General features: G+C 34.6%; 1 protein-coding gene across 29 annotated transcripts in view; it reads left to right on the top strand.

The window, feature by feature from the left end:
• The window catches only part of CELF2 (CUGBP Elav-like family member 2), a 395,195-nt gene that overhangs the window by 173,779 nt on the left and 199,336 nt on the right, over positions 1 to 22,080 (top strand). For all 29 annotated transcript variants that reach the window (XM_063448243.1, XM_063448239.1, XM_063448242.1 and 26 more), the window contains one exon: positions 8,497 to 8,693. In XM_063448243.1, coding sequence (XP_063304313.1) covers positions 8,497 to 8,693 — 197 coding nt within the window. The remainder of the gene's footprint in view (positions 1 to 8,496; positions 8,694 to 22,080) is intronic.

Genomic DNA, 22,080 nt, shown 5'->3' with positions numbered 1-22,080 from the left:
GAAATGTTTTCAGGTAGTAAAAAATGTAACTTTGTGTATTGAAAAGATTGATTTATTGTTCTCCAAGTAGAAAAGTGCCGATTTTTTAATATGCACGTTAGATAGTAGTGCAAGTTTCAATAAGACAGCCTTAACAGTTGTCAACGAACCATTTTAAAACTGGTTTGTCGTATTATTGCCTTATATACGTTTAGAGATGGATGGTTGGATGGATGGATAGATGCATGCATACATAGTACAAATTAACAGTGAAAAGCTTAATTAAAGCTCAATATTCCTTTTTATTGTGCTTTTTTTACGCAGCATCCCATACCTCCAGAATCATTATGTAGCAAGTGCCGAACAGCATTGTTACTTCTTCGCTACATCTTTCACTTTCCTGTTAGCTGCTTTGTTACAGCAGATTCAATGCTCTATATATCATTAGAACATGGCAGGCTATTGTTCTGTAATGCCAGTGCCTGAACACAAAAGATGATTTCTGAATTGGAGTTGAACATCCAGTTGCCATTGGGCAATGATTCAGAATTTAAAATGTGGATAACATTTTGAACACTGTTAGCTGTATCCAAATACTCACTCCTTAATTTGGAATCCACTCAACAGTTTCTTTTGGCAAAGCATTGCCTGTCATCTCTTATTGAAACTGAGCTTTTACAGAAACAATAAATGCATGACTTTTGTTCTTACAATCACAAATGACTCACCGGGTCATTTTAGGGATGTTTTTATGAACCCCAACATTGTTCTTTTTGCCCCAATATGACCTGATACTCAGGAGTTAGATCAGACACATATTTATCCAATTTATAATTTTCCACTTAAATACAAAATAATTGATTTAATTAAAAACCATTGCAAATAAACCTTCTGCCAAACTACACTATGTGTTCAGACATGTCCAAATGGATATCTTCTATAAAAATCCTGTATGCCACCTGATAATGTATTAATTGGTTTTGGAAAATACTGCTTTGTGTTCAATACGACAAATTAGAATGTAATTTTAGATTGATATTGTAAGTGTTATTTTGTGTTATAAGGATATGTTGTCACGTGACAAATGTAAAATATTTTGCTTGGTATATTGATTGAATATGGTTAAGAAGAAAGCACAGCGTTAAATAGAATAAAAAATTAGGTACTGTATTATGAGCTGAAGTTGCAGGATGGATTAAAGAGAAGTAGGTCCCTGGAAGACTAATACATACAATGAATGCTTGGGATGTAAATAAGCAGTATTCATGAAGAACAATTCTCTTGAGGATTGAAATAAGTCATTTTGCCCCAAAGCCTATTTGCAAATGTGACATAGGATGACGAAAGAACTCTCGGCACTCTAATTACTATGTTGTGTTGTAGTGGTTATGGTGCTTGGAGTTAGAATTGATCTTTACACATGTTGATACATTTAGCTAGATTAGTTTCTCGGGTATATTGTTGATAATTGTAACTATGTTTATTAATTTTCACAACAAGGACCTATCAGATAAATCATTTTGTAATTAATATGAAAAACAAAAAGTAAATAAAACCATGCAGCTGGTTAGAATTTTAGTGCACAGCTCTGAGAAAAGAAATAGAAAGTAAGAGAAAGGGACTCTGATCTTAAGTAGCCAAAACTCCTCTCTCTTAAGCTATGCCCTCGGGTTCCACTTCAGTATAATGATGATACCTTGTCAATGATTAAGATGAAGTGTTGGCTCACATAGACCAGACAACAGAGCTAATTGTCCACTGACACAAGCCTGCCATTCACATAAAGATATTCAGGCACATACGTCACTAACTCTCCCATAAACAGTAATCTAGGTCATGTGATTGCATTTCAATGAGTACATACTATGTTAAAGCAAGGCTACATGCCTAAATATTTTTAACCATTAAATGTATTGACGTTTAAGTATATTAGCTTTATTTCACAATTGGCAATGTTGCGTCACTTTATAGTACTTTCTTGAAATACTTGGAAACACATAGAATATGAAACACAAAACAGATGAATTATCACTGCAATTTTCATAAGCTTTCTGCTGTAGAAGTCACATTAAACAAAATTTAGTACAATTGCCTGCATGTAAGTAAATAAATCCTGCACTGAACCTTTTTGTTTTTTATGTTAAAAGTCCCTTTATTGTTATTCTCCTTAAACTGCTAAAAACTTGTGTGTATCACACATACTTCCTCAAAACTTTGAGGAAGTACTTGTCATACACAAGACATGAGTTGTTCTTCTATTTCTATCTGCTAAAAGCGGACATTGTAAGACATATGTGAGTGTGTTTGAAGTTGTTTCTGACCATTGTATTGTTGAAGGATGATGGACTGCCTGTCTAGTTGACATCCTGATTGGGTGACTTGTTTTTAAAGTACGTGTTGATTGGTACGATGGCAGGATTTGTAATTGGCTTGGTAAAATTTGCCAACACATTCACCTCAGAGCATGACATACAAGTACAAGCACTTCCTCAAAGTTTTGCCCTAGGACTCATTCAGACCTATTTGTTAATCCGGGAATAGTATAATAACCAATTATAATTATTGACTAGTAAATCTAGGCCAAAATAATCAAGCTGGAAAAAAAAATTGAATTCAGAAATTCTGCCAAAGATAAAAAGAGGAGCATAAAAATATAGAAAACAAACATCAATTGTATAAAACACAGAAGGGGTCAGTTTAGGGCAGAAAATAAATACTTGTTATGTAGATCATGAAGACAAGAAGGTCATATAGGCTGTTGACAAGGGGACTTTTCATTTTTTTATGTCACTGTGTCTTTAAGTTTGGATCAGTAACAACATTAACTAACAAAATAAATTATTTTAAATAGACTCCTATGGGACTTAATGTGTTTTACAATTACAATATAGTTAGTGGCACACTGTGCTGGGCAATGGGAATAGAATTTTACAATCATCCCTACAACGTTCACAATCTGTGTTTCTCTGCCTAAGGCATAAGGAGATAAAGTGTCTTGGCCACATTCATAGGATGCTGATAGCAGAGTTTAAGCACACATTACTTCATTCACATTCCCAGTTTGTAACAGGAGACATAATAAGGAGATCTTTTTTTTCAATATGAGGAACTTCTGTTATCTTTGTGAGAGACACTCTCCACCCTGTATATTCCTCTTAAAACAAAGTGTTTCTTCATAGGGCTTTACTCTAACAAAATCCAAAATTCATGGATTGTCTGTTTAAAACAGACTAATTAATATATCCTGTTATATGAGACAGGGGATTTTATCTATAGCTCCCATTACCAGCAAATTGTAGCAGAGTGGTTTCTTCTCTGTAGATTACATTCGCAAACTTATGGCTAAAATAACCTATACATTATACTCCTACAAACCCGTATTGGCCTAAATTTCACAACCCATCTTTCAGCTCATTCTGTAGTAGATGAACCTTGTTATGACAGCAGCGGTAGATAGCTATAAGGCTCTTGCTAATATTAAGAAACATTGTTCAGGCAGAAGTGCGTACTCCGGGTGGTATTATAATGTACGCCAGCTAGCTGGGACATAACTCACAGGCTGATATAAAGACATGGCCAATAATTTCACTGAACTTGTGTCAGTGCACCAATCCAACCAATTATTTTTACTGATCGATTGCCCTTCCAACTAATCCATTGTTCAGAATTGTCATGTTGAGAAGGAGGGGGGGGGGGTCTCTTGTCTCTCGGCAACGCTGATTATTGGAATTTTCGCTGTGTGCCTGGGGTGCCTTAACATAGCCCTCCACTTGTTGAACTTCAACACCCATGATGCTTTGCCAGACTTAAGCATCATGAGAGTTATGGTTCTACCACAGTTGGGGATAAACCTCTAAAGCCTTGCTATAGACTGATTTGCTGTTTAATGTTTGTCTTCGGAGTGTAAGCTAATGAAGGAGTCGCCTGCATCCCTTATTTCATTTGCTGTTCCATCTATGCAAGTCTGCATGTAATCCAATTGCACTACCCTTTTAATAATAAATGCTAGCAAAATGCATGTGCTGCTTTTGTATTATAAATGTCCCAAAGGAGACAAATCACTATTGACTTGTTTTTTTATTTTCTGTAACCATTGCAAATAGCTAAAAAGCCAGGCGTTTTGTGAGTGATACTAACTATTGCATATAAAGGGTTAGTTCACCGAGCTGCTTCCTGATTGTTAAGTAAGGGATCAGCATTGGAACTTACTGAGTAGTGACCCATATTCTTGCCCTTTCTCTCAGTAATAGCTTGTATGAAATGACAAACTAGGCTGGATGAGCAGATTATTATTTGTTCTCTCCTTTCTCTGTGTGTCTAATAACCAGTATTCATCTAAATAAGAAGGTTGTGGGACTTTCTTTCTTGCAGTGGATCGATGGTCTCAATAACGTTAACCCCAATGGAAATCTTTGTGATAAACAAAGCTGGAGTATATAGATTGTCTAAATTGCCTAGATCTTGTCTAATAAAGAGCAGATCTTATAAAAACAGTGGCTACTTGTTCTATCGATTTTCATTTTCTAGTTTGTAATGTACAATATTTGGAATTTCTCTTGTGTTTAAAGTTCTAATACATTGATTACAGCCAGACAAATTATGGTTATCCTGTTATGTATTTAAAACACATACATACTTAAAGCAGAGGAAAGAACAAACATATAAAATTACTATTACTATACAGTTAACACTGGAAAAAGTATATTCAGGTCTTATGCTGTATGACTGTCTTTAGATTTTCAATGCAACACCAATCTTACCCGATAAACCTTAAAATATCAAAATATATACCTCCCAAATGCTCCTCTTTAATTAGCTGGGTTATTCGCCAAAGAAGGAATTTTCAAGAATTGAAAGTGAATTCACAAAAAGTTGCACATTTTACCCTTTAAATAGCCAAAATACAAGATATTCAATAGGAGACTTGGAGAATTGTACAATAAATCACCAGTGTCAGACTCAATCAAGCAGGTTAAAATCGCCATTTAATGAAAGCAAAATCATATTTGGACACAATGTGCGGGGAGGCACAAAGAAGGAAAACACTATTTTTTTTTTATTTTTTTTTAATACTGAGCAACAATTATTATTATTATTTTTTTGTGGGTCACCTTATATTATGTCATAAACAGAATACAACGTAAAACTGATTAATAATATAATTTTGAATTTGTGTATTAGGCATTATTATTTAGCTGGAATATCCCCTATGCTCTATAAATGTGCTTCCCTAAAGAATGGCAATTTAGCATTCATATATTTAACATATTATTACAGTCATTACTCATATTACTGTTACCCAAAGACCTGAATTACATTGGCAAAAGAGCGAAGACTGTGTTTTAAACATTTTACAATAAGCTTAAACGTCAACACATTAATAATGCAGATTATGTATAAACTAGATACAATCTAAACATAAAAAGGTGCATGAAATTGTAAAGAAAAATGTATATGCAAGAATCTTATTTATTGATATTTTTCATTATGTGTAACCTTAAAGGGACACTATAGGCACATAAACTGTTTTATCGTATTTAGGTGGTCTGGGCACAGTGACTCTGCCCCCTTACCCCTGAAATGGCACTAGATGTACTCACCAGCATCTTGAAAACCCCCAAAGGAAATCATTGATCCAATGTTTTTCTATGGGGACGGCCTAAAACAAATGGGGTGCTCTTTGTGCATTAGGTCCCCATTGTGGGAGGAGGAGCACAATCCAGCACCGAGGGACCTCAGTGCTGAAATCAGCTAAGTGAAAAGAGGGTTTTTAACACTTTCTTGACTGCTGGGGGTGAGTGAGGGAGTCCGCAAAGGCAGAGGGACATTATAATGTTAGGAATTCAGGTTTGTATTGATAACACTATAATGTTTTAAATTACTCTGGCATGTTTTTTTTTTTATAATGAAAATATAATTAATGGAAATCTGTCTAGACATTCAGAGTCATTTTTCAAAAGTGAATACTCAAAGTGCATACTCAAAGTGAACTTCAAATTTAAGGCCAAATTAGCCAAACTGAAAGCATTGTTGCCTTAGAGAATAGTTCACGTTTGACTATTTTAACCTTAAATTTGAATTCACTTCCAATTCCCTTTAAGGAAAAACTTTATTTTTCCAAATGATGTCTTATTTTAATTATATTTTTCAGGCAATAAAAAGCTTTCTTTATCTTGTAGCCCTTCTTTCAGAAGGCTAAGGTATAAGAACAATTTTTCCAAGAATTGGATTAATCACTAAACTCCGAATTGATAAATTAGGATGGGGGACTAGGTACTTAGAGAAATTGTTTTTAATACTTTTTTATAAAAACTGTTTCTACAAGTATTTAAAAAAATAGTGTGGGTGGCAGTATAACCATGATGTCACACTGCCCCATGCTATCTTCAACTAAACTCAGTTAAAACCTAATATAATTTGTACTTATTTCACTTTTTGAGAAACTTCCCAATGCAGGAGTTGAAGTTCCCTCAAGCAAAAAGCTGTTCCTGTCAGTCAGGCTAGGCTAAAATTTTAAGCACAAATGTAAGAATTCTCATAAAAAATAAAAGGTATCTTCTACCTTTCTCTACTTATCGTTATATATCTTTAGAAAAGAAGAAAAACAGAAGAGATGTTGCTTAGACATCTTTGCAAGTCATTTCATTACTATAACCAATAAAAAAATAATTAATCTTATAAAATAGGTTTTGTTTGTTTGTTATTGCATACAATAGAATGTTTTGCTCCCCTTTTTCTGGATACTGGTAATTCTTTTTCTATGTTTTTGTTTTACACGTATCACAAAGTGCTTTCTTGGAGATAATAAGAGGAGGCTTGTAAATGCCTTATTTACTCTTTGAGTGCCTGAGATGTGCCCAGTACATTGCAAAAAGAGTTTGACATACATCGGGCCCCCAAAACATTAAAGAAATAAGGCTTGATGGGCTTGATTGGATGCAATGCTTTTGAAGAGTGAGGTGTGCATCAAGTGGTTATATTGCCTTAAGCTGAAAATAATGTAATAGGCAGCTGTAATTATAAAAACATGTAAGGCTACAATATATGTCCTTAGTAATGGGTAAGCATTAATATCTTTGTGGTCTATGCATAATAGCCTTGAGGATGAATAGGGTAATTACTTTTCTTTCTTTGATTTTAATTCTATAAGTACATACTGCTACTGCCCACACTATTACCCATACACAAACACAAACTACTACCCCTACTACTACACAAACACATACAGTTACACACATATACTGCTACCCACACTGTAAACACACACAAATACATGTACAAATAGACATGCACTCAGGCTTTTACTCACACAGTTAGACATGGGCATACACTGCACATGCACACTAACTTTATGTGTTTATATACAATTATTATATGTGTGTTTATATAGCAATTATTATCATATTTTAACCGGCACGTTTTCTTTTTTTATTAGTTTGAAAGGGGGTGGATTGAAAGGTGCTTGAGAATTCTGTGCCTACAGGGGCTCGTGACATATTCCAGCCCTGTGGGTAACAGTATTATTTTGTACAGTTAGACACTGCTATAGTAAATAGATACATAAAGAGAGAAAACAAGATAGAGTGAGAGAGAGAGAGAGAGAGAGAGAGAGAAGAGGTAAATAACGGCGAACTATATATAATAGGAAAGTGGCTAATAAATATTACCATGTTCCCCTGTACTATATGTTTTATTTGTATTACATAATTTTTACCCTAAGAGTACAATAAATCATTAGCTTTAGTTAATATATATCCCATTGAATAATAAGCAGATTACTTAACATTTCTAAGTGTATATATATATATATATATATATATATATATATATATATATATATATATATATATATAATATAAATGTATTTTATAAAACTGAAAGTGACATTGTAGTTCCTTTTGCGCATAAAGCTTTGCTTTGGATAGCTGTGAATTGAAGTCTTTGTTCAGGACGGCAACAAACAATAGGCTTAAATTCTGAATCTTTCATTTCTTGAAAGTGGGGATTGGCTATGTTGCAAGCAGCCACATTCAGTATTTTGAGCGATGTTCTGCTAATTTGATGCACACATGGAAGGCTCGCACAATCTACAAATTCATCGCTGGCATCTTGCATTAGTCATCTGACAGATTGCCAAATGTTTCATATACTTTTCTTATGACTTTATTAACAAAATCAGCTATTCTTTATTGCTGCCACACAATCAATGCAAGGCTATTCCTCTGCACGGCTATTTACCAGAAACTGCGGTTTATTGAGAGCCAAAGTGATGTTTAACTTTTTTTCTGCACCGTTTGCTTCAGAATGTATTGCTACTGAATTCTAGGCTTTGTCCCAAACACATGGCATCCTGTCTGTGGCATCCTTTTTTACAATCTGATTTGTAAGGCAGAACCCATAAAAATGTCACCTTGCTTTCTTTATTATGACTTTGTTTTATAACAAGCACTATTTCTGTAGCCTGAGAAGTGTTGTTTGCTGTGATAATACTAATGTTTTATACTGATTTCTTAACAGTAACGGAACAACCAGCAAGATGAATGGAGCTTTGGATCACTCAGACCAGCCAGACCCAGATTCCATTAAGATGTTTGTTGGTCAAATCCCACGTTCATGGTCAGAAAAAGAACTTAAAGATCTTTTTGAGCCTTACGGAGCTGTCTATCAGATCAATGTCCTCCGAGACAGGAGTCAAAATCCTCCCCAAAGTAAAGGTAGGAAGTGGGATTATTACTATATATTTTTTTTATGTTATTTTCTTTAATATGTATGTAAAAGAAGGCATATACCAAAGAGCTGCAAGTAAGGAAAGTAATTGAAAACAAAAAGAAATATGTGGGAAAAAATGCAATATTGATCATTTCATCTAATTTTTATTGCTTTATTTTTAATTATTTAACCTCGAAAAATCAATTTAGCTTATATTATTGGACTAATGGTACAAATAATGAATAAAAATGTGACGAGAAAATATAATTTTGAAACCGGTGGATTTTCATTGAAAGGTCAGCCAACATTTATATTTGGGAACACATGTAACAGAACACATTTATTTTTATTTTTGCACTATATTAGTGTATACCTCCCACAAAATATAATTTTGGAAATTAAAAACATCTTCTGTTGCTTTAAATTTAAAAAACAAAAAACAAAAAAACATGTCTTATTGGGCTCTTAATACTGAAATTATGTTGATTAAAATCCGCTGTAAAAAATACTTTAAATAACATGGTGCAAAAATACGGCAGCTGCTCGGATGGGTTTCAAATAGTTTGTTTAATAGATTTCTTGTGACATTTTCAGACTTTAACGGCCTAGACAACTTTGCAATATTTTGCACATGTTCATAAAAACAGATTTAAAATGTATCTTCTTGTAAATGAATTGTTTTCATTCAGTTATGGTCCATATGTTACTAATTTTCATGTAATGTGTAATCTATTTAACACAGATTTTTACCTTATTTATAGCTTATATTTTCAAAGTATGTTTTATCAGTGGCATCAGATGTCCTCAGGACTAACTCCATAGTCAATCAGAATGGAAAAAGTTGAATCTTTTCCTGTATATTTACCAATAGTTTAATATGAAAAAGTCACAGTTACACTAACTATAACATTTGCTGATATCTGTTAGTTAAATAATATGAGAGATTTAGTTTTTGAAAATATTTGCAAAAGTCCTTGCTACTAATATGTAGCAAGCATTAAAGGGACGCTTCAGATGAACTTTAACCATTCTTTTTTTTTAATGCATCATATAAATAATGGCGTGGAATATTATATATACATTTAAATACATAAAGGGAGACAACACAGTAAAGGAGGAGACTGTATTTAAAAGAAGAAAAACTACCACAACAAGAGGACCTAAACTTAAATTAGAGGGGCAAATGTTTAAAAATAATATCAGGAATTATTACTTTACTGAGAGGGTAGTGGATGCATGGAATAGCCTTCCAGCTGAAGTGGTAGAGGTTATCATAGTAAAGGAGTTTAAGCATGCGTGGGATAGGCATAAGGCTAACGAAAGTATTTAGAACATTGGGCAGACTAGATGGGCCAAATGGTTCTTATCTGCCGTCACATTCTATGTTTCTATGAAATAATACATTAAAAATAATGGAAATAAAAACAGATGCTTACATTTGACCTTTTTTCATGGTTGTTAATTTTGTACAGCAAGCTCTCATCAAATCAAGTGCTAACTCCTCCAGTAAAGATGGCCAAATAGTCCATAAGCATTATGGGTACAACATGGCTTCATGCAACATGGGTGTTTTAATTTTGTTCTATAGACAATTAAAAGCTGAACAACAACTCCCCGAAACCAAAGTCTTGGTGCCATATATACAGCAGTTTTGTTTTTTGTTAAAGGGAAACAATAGTTTAGTTGGGTGAACTTATTAAATAAAACTGATCATAATTAACAAAAACAATTAAAAACACAACCTAAAGACGATTGACATATTTTTTTTTCAAAAGGAACTGTAGCCTAACTTAAACTTTGTTTTCAATATGTGTAAGAATTCAAATTTAAAAACTGTGTTTGTTGACCAGTCTGTCTTCTAGGCTACCATGCAATGTACTATACACTATATGTACATTGAACTCAAGACATTAACCACGCTGCCCTTAATCAGTGCCTGCAATTGGTTGAGCAAGTCTGTATTAAACATATGTCCACAAGCAGATTCCTTACCCACTGTGTGTAGAGAGACACCACTGTAGCTTCATGACTAACAGAGGCATTGCTATGGGGTATTTAAGGACAGAAGCCCCATATCTGGGGTTATTTAGACCAAGATTTTTACAAGTGGTGAAAAGCACGCTGGATGCTTTCTTTCCCCATATTGGGAAGCCAAATATCAAAAATGATAACTACATGCTACCAAGGGACATGCTACCAAGGGACATGCTACCAAGGGACAGGGGATGATCTTCTTATGTGACATTCTGAAGGAGGTTCATCACTGCAACTCCATTGTTTAAGTAGTTTGGCTAGGTAGGGTTGTATTAAATACCTCGTTATGCAGCTAGTTGTTTTCCCAGAAATTTTGCCATTGCTATCACATAGTTGACAAGGAAGATTTGTGTAGCCAGGGAGGGATATGACTCAGAGAGTAGAGCCTTCGGGTAGAGGTCATTGAATTTAGCCGCTAGGGTTTCTAGATGCTTGGGGGCTGCTGGGTAGGTGAGGATAGATATATATAGTGCAGTGATTCTCATTTCAGTTCTAGACCATAATTACAGATGGAAAAAATTAGTCTCTTGAGGCAAAAGCAACTGTATCTGTTTTAAAGTTTAAAGTGGGCAGGATAATGTGAGAATTGCTCTGGTGTGCGTACTTTGCTATTGAACACGCTATTACATTCATAATTGGACAAGCTGTTCTTGCATATTCTGTTCTCTTGTAATCTAAGTCACTGAATTATTTTCACTTACTAACTCCAAGAGTACAATTTTGATTTGCAACACATTGTTTCTCAGAAGTGTTTCTCAGAAGCGTAATAACATGCAGGGGGAATCCAAGGATGAATATTTAATGGTTCACCCCCATTCATAGTCATCCCCAAAGCTTTTACTGTTGCAAATGTGTATGTAAACACATTATTTAAACATTATATTTAGCTAACCATTGTATTAACTGTATCTTTTTTTGTTTACGCCCTAAGCTTACATGGGAGTTAAGTCTCTCAAACCATGTCCATTTAATTCTATTGGCTGATTGCAGTTAATAATTATCAACGTTTTCAGCCAATTTCTGCAAGCTTTAATGCCAGCCAATACTCAAGGAGACAGCCTGATAAATGGGTCGGCTAACCAAAATAGAACCATTGATAAAGGGGAATAAAAAGTACATTTATCATCCTTTTTAAATGAATAACCCAGTTAGTGGTGTAAATATATATTAAATCTTATAAAAAATAGATACTAAAAAACCTATGAGAATTAATATGACCCCATATTAATATAAAAACGGTGTTATCTTCCTTATAAACTTTCACATGGCATGTATACTAAACAGTGATCAGCCAGTGGTTACTCACTGTAATTATAAACTAGCGACTAGGCAGTGGTGGTGTCCTAAAATTAAATAATGGGGTATGCACAGGTTACTGTCCGACCACCTACCCTCACTCATGGAAAATATTTGGGATGCTCCAGTAATTAAAAAAAAGGGAACATTCTAAAGTCTCCTAAAGCCCCCACCCATGAGCAGCAGGTGGGGGCTATTATTTAATAAAATGTGGGGAACATCCTAGTGCCCACAACCCAAACCCCTGGGTGGCAGGGGGGTGCAATTATGTGTTAAATGCCCATGGGCAGGGGAACACTAGGAGTGCTTGCTCTGATTGACCTTACAAAACCTTTGTAACAGCTTTTCCTTCACTGAAAGCTCATTCTGTGTTGAGCCCTCCTAATATCACTTGGATCATTTTTTTTTTCTCAGTTTAGTTTTAATTTACTCAGTTTTTTTTGCAATTTGGGTCTTCATTACTTATAATAGTAGCGTTGGTATTATGGATTTTTATGTGCCCATTTGCGTGGCTGTACCACCCCACTATATAAAGGTAAGTATGATATATATTATTTTTATTTATTAGGCACAGCTCTCTTTTATAAGGGTAAGGGGGTAGGTAGAATTAATTTATTGTGATGGGAGGTTAGCGCTTCAATATTTTAAATAGCTTCCACTCTTGCAATTGTTTGGGGCTGACGGACAATAGGATATTCCCCGTATTTATTATATAATTGCCCCTACCCACCAAACATGGGTAGGGGCTGTGATGACACTAAGAGGTTTTTTTTTTTTTTTAGCTATTTGCCTGTGTGTAATAGTACAAAAATATGTATCAGCTATTTTTATTTGTCAAATTTGGTTAGGCCATTTAGAAAGTGATAAATGGAATTAAATCACCTCAGCCGGTAATTTCAATGTAAAGTATATGTAGTTGATATTCAAAGCAATAATTATCACCTTACAATAAACCATCTTTTTAATTGATCCAAATCAATAAATCGCTTATCAGGAGTGAAAATGAATTCCAGATAAACATGGTTGGTTCTAAATAAATCAAGGCCTCTATTAGTTATTTGTGATTAAGTATTGATTTTGTCATGCTAAAACTGATCTGGAGCTAATAGTTCTGTCCGCATATCAATAATGAGGCACCTGTAGGAAGGAATTGCCTGCTTTAATATAAATTAGGTAAAACTTGAAAACAATAGACTGATTAGTATGACAGATAAGCATGACCAGTTTCTGTGAGTATTAATATTGTCAAGATAATTCAGATTGGTTAAACCATTTTTCCAGAAAATAAGTTCCACATTTTGTCCATATGTCGATTTGGCTCCACATAATTTTGATACAAAAAACTGATTTGAGAAACTAATTAGACAAACAAGAAAGGCACAAACACGGGCCAATCAGTGTACTGCAAATATATACATATTATATATACATTCATAGAAGCATTTTCAGCCACGTGGTTCACAGATCAAGTGAGAAAAAGTAACCAACAGATGAAAAAAACAGGAGGAGCACTAAAAAAATAATCTATATTTATTTATTTTATATTTATTAGACTTGTGCACAGATTTATTGTTTACTTGTTCCAAACAACATTTCACAAATAGATCAGATGAAATTCTGACAAATCACGATTCTTCCAAATCTGAATCTCCAGGTATAATATATAATAACAGGAGATTCGGATTTGGAAGAATCGTGATTTTTCTGAATTTCATCTGATCTATTTTTATGCATATATTTATATAGTATATATAATGTTGATTTTATTCACAGATCAAGTAAGAAGTAAAAGACGTAATAGAGGGAAAACAATTATAATATATATATATATATTTATTTATTTTTCCTATAATTCTTCTTTTACTCCTTACTTGATCTGTGAATACAATCAACATTTAGTGATTATCCCCTAGCCACCAGTCATCTTTTTTCCCATCCATCCTCTATTTTTTATGTCACGGGTGGAATTTAGAATCAAACCGAACATGCTTGCCCATTACACGTTTTAGTTGGCTCATGATTCAGCTACAATTCACCAAAAGTTCAGACAATTTGCTGTTAGGACCAAAATGAATCTCCAATTCTATTAACGACAGTGCTACTAAAATAGCCAAAAGTCATACAGACTATTAAAGGTATTTCTAATACAACCATGTAACACATGAATTAGAACAATTAAAAGCATCATAAAACACCAACAGTACCACATTCAGAGATATTTGCTCTCTGTTTCCAGTGTGATATTATTAGTGCTGTGTTATTCTAGAACTACTTTTGTGAGACCCTTATATGTGATTTTTAACCTAGCTTCTCTACAAAGAACTTTGCTGCTGCGGGTTGGATGTCTTTTACACTAAATTGTTAACTATATTAGAATTAGCATATGGCAATTATGCATTTATTAAGGCATTAGCATTGATTAAGGCAATGAAAGATTGAAAATGTCTAGTGCACTTGGAAAAAAAATGAGGGATTAAAGAGGCACTATAAGCACCCACGCCACTTCATCTTATTGAAGTGGTGTGGGTGCAATGTCCCAACTCCATTAATCCTGCAGCTGAATATAGCAGTTTTAGAGAAACTGTAATGTTTCCAATGCAGGGATAAAACTGCCTCCAGTGGCTGTCTTCCAGCCAGCCACAACACTTAATGTCTCTCGCTTTGCATGAGGAATGACGACTTCCAGCTTCTTGCAAATGCCCATTAATGATTTCCTATAGGGAAGGCCTAATGCGCATGAGGCTCTCGCCATGCATGCGCATTAGGTGCCCCCTCATGCTGACATTGGAGTAGCTGATAGACACAGAACAAGCACCAAAGGAATCAGGAAAGTGTTTAATGGGTTTTTAATCCTTTGATTGACATGGTGAGGGGGACACAGATGCCGAGGGACACTATAGTGTTAGGAAAACAGCTTTTGTATTCTTAGCATGATAGTGTTCCTTTAAGTCATCTTATATTATCAATATCTACCTTTTTTCATATAAAAGTTCATTTTAATTGCAGTGTAATGCATCTAATAATAACACTTAAATATCTACACATCTACGGTATCTGCTAGAATGTACAAAACAAAATGCATTCTCTCACCTGTTTTAACAGAACTGACAGTGTAACCCTTTGTGTGCCATGGAAAGGTAAAATAGCCTAATGTTGCTTTGGGCCACTGGAATTGGATTTAGCTCTAGGGCTTATGTGCAAAGACATCCAGTCTTCTCACTACAGTACCCGCATGCTCTTTCTCATGGATGATAGCCCCTCTTCATCCTGTGAGTTTATCCAGGAGATTAAGAGAGTGGCATGCTTTAGATATTGACATCTCCCATTTCACTTTCATGAGACTTACAAGGTCTGTTATCATTCTTAGATCAGGCTTAACCTTGTTATTTCTCATTTCCATTTTAACCCAGAGAGCAGGAAAGGGAGAAATGAATGTGCCCTATAATTTCATGTGTCTGAGATAAAATGGAAGATGTCTTGACCCTATCCACTTGTTCAATCTCCAGATTTTTCTCATTAGAAGTCAGCATTAAAATTCAACTCATTTGGCTCAGAGTGCAAATCAGTGCATAAATAAAAGACAAAAAGGGGCATTCTAACAAAAAAAAAAAACATGGTTTTTCATATGAAATATTTCAGGTAATATGTTATTTCTGGAATAATGTAATCATCGCTGAGGGTGATTTAGAGGTTAGGGTTATGTGCAAGAGAACTGTACTAATTCATTAACACTCAAATGGAATTTGATTCGCTTCCTAACCCGAAGAACTGCTATAGAGGAGTTGAGCAGAACAAGCACTCGAGACATTGCCTGTAAGTGATGTCAAGTGATGGATACAGCTTTCAGCTATCCTTTCACAAAGATAGAACAGGTCTAAATCATTATACATATCTACGATAACATATCTCCAGGAGGGTGTAGGCAACTCCGTGCTTTTATTTCTCTTACTTTATTTCTTTCTTAAAAAAAAAGATATATATATATATATATATATATATATATATACACACACACACACACATTTTTTGAATATGTATGTTATTCAATCTGTGATGGCTGCATTTGTTTATCTTTACCCAAGTGGGGAGTATCACTGGACAATGAATGGCAATGAATGGCGAGAGAGGTTACTATCAGGTGGGAAAGAGAGTAGCTGTGATCTGTTCTTCTGATCCGATGTGCTGCTCAATCCTGTCCTGAATTCTCTATTGTACAGAAGGTTTGTCACAAGTAAACTGGGCGGGTACTGTTTAGAGTTGGACACAACTTTCCCACTTATATCTAAGAATAACAATCTGTTGTACTGTGATAGGAAAATATACATATTCTCCTCAATCTATGTTGTATATGCATGTACATTATGCATAGTCAAATGTACACATGTAAATAAGTCAACCTGTACATGCTAGGGTACACATGAGACTTGCAAAGGTTCATCATATTGAGTAAATACAAACACACTATGTGTCATTTTAAAGGGACACTCTAAGTACCAGTACCACAACAGCTTAATCTTGTGGTTCTGATTTGAAGAGACTGTCCCTGCAGTCTCAACAAATCAAACAATGCCTATTCTGAGACAAATTGCTTCCTATGGACACATCTAAGGCCACCTCAATCTATGCAGGACCAATGTTCTGCGTCTACACCCTCTGGATGAAGATATCAAATGTTTCCCATAAAGATGCACTGAGCTAATGATTTTCTATGAGAAAATGTTGATTGACACGGCAAGGACATTGCCAAGGACATTGCCACGCATGCATGCATGCACACATGCACACATGCGTGGAAAGCATTCGATGGGCTGAAATCATCAGTAAAGATGATCTCCACCAGGGAGGAGCAGAGGTGACCATGGTGATACCAGCAAGCCGGGGGCCTTAAGTTTAGTAGTAACTTTTCTTATTTCTTGGAGGTTGAGGGCTGAATCTAGTTAGTATAACTCTTTGTTAGGAATGCATGTAGCAATAATGTTAGAGTGTTCCTTTAAATAATGGTAAATATGCTTTTACATATGATTGATATAGGCATTTATTTATAGCATTAAAATGTTTGTATGAAAGATAAATTAATTTAAAAAAAATATGTTTGCTGTGCAGAAATACTGAAATGTAAAGGATAAAATCATATTGTTAATATTTTTCTTAATTTACTTCTAAAAAAATAATAACAGTATGAATGACAGATAGGGCTTTTTGACATATGCCCATGTCTAATAAAAAAAAAAAAAAAATATGGGTTTAAGTCCAGAATTGCATTTTCTCTTTTGGTGATGGGGTATATGATGCACATTACTCCCTTGTCTTTGTTACTATAAGGGCCAAGGCTTTATTTGGTCATTGCTTTTATTTTCAAGATGCCCTAAAGTGCAATGCCTGAAAGCTATTTGTCATCTTATCTGCTGGAATCTCTACTATAAATGTATTACCCAGCCTTGGCTATTACATTCTGACATTTCCCCTGAGCCTGACACCCTCCTTTTCAGAGCTATGACCATATTATATTACCAGTGATAAATATATCACAGATATTTTTTCTGCCTCCAAATTTTCTGTTATGGCCAATAGGGAGTTTGGAAATATGATCAGTAAAACATTTATCATAGGTAATGGAATCCAGTCCCTTACGTGAACACGTCTCAAGAAAGCTTTGTGACATATTTTCTTACTGTGTATAAAATCTATGACTGAGGCTCCAAAGATCTAATTTTGTTAACCAATCAGGTATGCATTGCCAGAGCTGATTAACCTAAATGAAATTAGGACTCAAAGTGGTCCAAAATTGACCCATAAATGTCCACTCACTCAGCAGAAATGTGAGATTTTTTCACTAGACTCCAAATTGTGCCAAATTGAATAGATTTGTAGCTGAAGCTGACTATTGTTGCCTCTGTTTTGCTTTTGGGTTTTGTTTTTCCAATCTGTGGTTATTGAATAAACATCATAGTGGTTTATTCACTTAAAACCAAATTGTAGTGAATTGAAAAATAAGTTTTAAAATTTGAGGTAAAAAAGCCAAGCCAAACTTTATTGCTTCCTAACATTTGCAGTTTTTTTTTCAATTATGCGTTTAGTGAATGAACTCCTTAATTTAGTCACAATAGGTTAAGAATACACATCGATGGTTTATGGTTTAGTAACAGTATACTGCACTCACATAGAGTTCGGACAGCATATTAGTGTACTTGGTATTTTGTGTTGTATATAATTGTTCTCTGATAATGTAGCTTTATATTGCATTTGAATATACAAGATTTAAAATTATAGGGTGAATGTTGAAGTATGGATCTTTATTAAATACCAAAGTTTAAAACTGAACAATCTTGCTCTACTTAAAAGATTTTACAATGGTGTCTGATTCTGTTAGCAGAGATGTGTGTGTGTTCCTCTCCATACTCGATTGCGTGTAGCCTTTCTATTTTCTCCCCCTACCCCTCAACATGCTCCGAATGTATGTCCTTTCAAATGTTTTACTTGTGCGTGCTCTTCACCACCCCATGTGTTGTGCATCATGTAACCATATCTTGTCACATATCCAAGTTGTCATTTAGCAGTGACCTTTTTGCGACTGTAATTTTTGCTTTTGGAGAAAAGTAATGTATAGTAAATGCATTATTCCTGAATTCCATTTCCAAAGCCAATTAGTGACGAGGTGTCTATGGTCCAAAGGGAATTGGGAGCCTAGAATATCAGGGAAGGCATCCTGGAGTCTTTGATCTCAGTTGAGTTGTATCTCCAATTGTTTGTTTAGAGACCACTATGGAAGGTCTCAAGAGAGAGTATTTGTAAATCTGTATACAGAAACAATACTATTGGAGGTTGGGATATTGCTAGCATTCAGAATAAGTTATAGTAAATTTATAAGGTTATGTGTGATATGGTTTGGGTTTTAGTACATTGGGTTCAAACATATTCTTAAATCAGGATCACTATTCCATCCCTTTTCTTTGTCTACCTATAACTTAGTTTTAACAGATTATTGATGGTGAATAACCTAAGCCATAAAGACTCTGTAGAATGAAATAAACAAGAGCAGACAGGGTAAGGGACCCATGTGAAATCCATTCACCCCAGGTTATCCTATCAGACAGTTTAGAATGTTTTCTTAGAATTGCAACTGTTCAAACCTTTGGGTTTTAACTTGCTGTAATAGATCCCCTTTGTAGTCTATACAATGTGTTCTTGTATTTGTACCTCTTCAAAATAAGCATTTGTTTTCACAAAAATAGTGTTAAAAATCGCTATTATCCCCCCCAAGCAAAAACCTTAAAAAAGACAGCATTTAATCCCCTTTGAGCAAAATGTCTACATAAAAAAGGTCTATAAACAGCTAACACTGGAAACAACTGCACAGCAAAGTTGTATATAGTAAAGGGTTACAGACACTTTTCCTATTACACCTTTAGCCAAATGAATGTGACTCTTAACCTTCAATGAATAAATCTCCCCCTTCCCATTGCACTTAGGGCAATCACTCAGTCTTTCAACTTGATACTTATGTTTTATGAATATGTTTTATGTGAAAAAATGTTTTCCTTTATTTTGTGTATTAAAGTTCTATTTGGCATTTAAAATAACAGCTATGGCTAAAGTAATTTATCTGAAAGTAAGTGAATCCATCTCTCAGAAAATAGTCTCTGCTCCCAAGATGCAGAAAAAATTGTGCTTGCTGAACTGCATATTCTGTAATCTGTTTGATTCATTTAATTCCATGTCAGTTGTTTTAATACAGTTCACCTCTGTCGAAGATTCAGTGTGATAGCATTTATTTAGAACAGTAGTCCAATTTAGATTTTGAGCTCTGGCAATTCATTTTTTTAGTAGCGTTTGATATCTGGGTTAATGTCAGATTATGTTCATATCTCCATAACTATATTGTTTGAACTTGACAAAATTATAGACAGAACCATTTGATAGTTATTTCAGCAATAAAAATGCATATGTATTTTTTTTTCTCGCAATAGGAGTATCTTGCTTGCTTTGCAGTCATAAAATTATTCTCCAGGAATGTGAATGAAATCTAAAAAGCTTTCTCCCTGCTTTACACATAAGTGTATTGCCTAGTGGGAATAAAACACTATTGGTTCGACTTCAAAATGGCACTATTAAAGTACAGTGAGATTGCATGCAGTAATGCTTAATGAGGCAAAAGTATATATCATTTTCTAAAAATGGCGTTTGTGTTATGAGAGTCTAGTGCAGGCATAGGCAACCTTCGGCACTCCAGATGTTTTGGGCTACACCTCCCATGATGCTTTGTGAGCATTACAGGTGTAAGAGCATTATGGGGGATGTAGTCGAAGACATCTGGAGTGCCGAAGGTTGCCTATCCCTGGTCTAGTGCAGCGATGTAACTAAATCAATCAAGAATATAGCAATTTATTTGTATCAAAAATCGTAAACCTTCAATAAACATTTTATAGTTAGAGATTATTAGAATACTGCCCCCAGTGTTTCTGAATTTGATGGCTGGTCTCAAACCGAAAATATATTGATACAAAGGAAATTGTTGCTGTTTTGTTCAGATCATTAACAAACACGATTGAGAGTGTGACACAAGAACTATAGTGCAATCAAAGCACTAATATCTAATAATTCGAAAAAAAGTAGTTTGCTCCACACTATGTAGTTAAAACAAATACTTGTTAAAAAATGTACTTGTTATCGCAGTACTATTAAAAAACAGGATGCACAATAAGTAGCAAAATCCCAAAAATAAAAAATTCAAAACAATATGGGGACAAGTAGTCTCACCACACAGGTGGAATGGATGGAAATAACAATGGTAACAATTTCTAAACCTTTAAATTGCCCTCTTTGGAATCTATTTTGTACAGAACAGACTTTTCTACGCGACAGCGTGTGCAATCTACAATTATTACATGTTAGCTACATGGTATGGACTTAACATGCAATTTAGAGTTTGTTTTCTTGAGTTACGCATATTTAACACAAATTCTGTGTAACATCTGTGGAGGTTTTTGTCCATGAATTTTACCACAAAATTCCTTGAATTTTGCTCACTGCAATAAATTAACTGTTGCTACGCATTCTTACTGGGCTCAATAGGTTCAATGAAAGGAGCCAAGGAATAGGCTTCAAAGAGTATGGCACTTCGAATGAACAAGTGGCTATACATTATAGGTTATGCCATTCTTACAGTGTTTAATTCTATAAGAAATGAATAGACAAATAACCATTGTCTTTTCCTGTGACTCTAAGCTGTGGGATATTGTGTTGAACTTTATGTAACGTTTGCATGCTTTTTTCTACCTTTAACATTCCAGGACATCAGGGCTTTTATTAGCCATCTGTGTCATTTGCTAGAAAAATCCAAGAAAAATGCATGCATGGCATTTTTGTATACTTTCTTTCAGATGTTACATTTGGTAGTGGCTTCATTGAGGACATTATTAAGGGATTCTAACAAGATAACATGCTAACACATTCCAACAGGTCAGCCTTTCAAAACAGAGGATCTCAAGGATAATCACATAAATTAATTGTATGAAATAGGGAAGGAGTGTAAAAGCTACTCTGAATAGTTAACCCTCACACTGTTGGCCTTGATATGGGGAGATGCCTTGTATCAGGCTTTCTTGCCAACAAGTTACCATAAAATAAACCATAAAAATTGCCAGCATTTTTTAACCTTACACAATATTTAAGTGTTATCCCTTTACACATTAAAATGATTTGAGATTTATTAATCACCACATATGCATTGCCTTTCATAGATACACAAACTGCAGTTTGCATGCACACATGATGCTTAGTAGATAACCCGTATAGCCATATTTGAGTTCCTGTCTGCCACACTGAAGTTGCTGGAAACAGTTGAAGCTAATAAGAAGTTTGTCTCATTATGTTCTAGCCTCTTCAGTCATGGCGAGGACATGATTGTAGGCTGGTGGGCAAACTAGGGATTACTGATTTAGAGATAAATACACCCAAAAAGATGAATAGAGAAGTCATACAGTTGTAACTTCCTAAAGTGATAAATGTAGGGAATTCAAAGTGAATTCAAAGATAATTTTGAATTTAAGGCTAAAATAGCCA

The sequence above is a fragment of the Pelobates fuscus genome, chromosome 3 (assembly GCF_036172605.1).
Source record: "Pelobates fuscus isolate aPelFus1 chromosome 3, aPelFus1.pri, whole genome shotgun sequence".
NCBI classification, from domain to species: Eukaryota; Metazoa; Chordata; class Amphibia; order Anura; family Pelobatidae; genus Pelobates; species Pelobates fuscus.
This window is presented reverse-complemented; position numbering and strand designations above follow the sequence as displayed.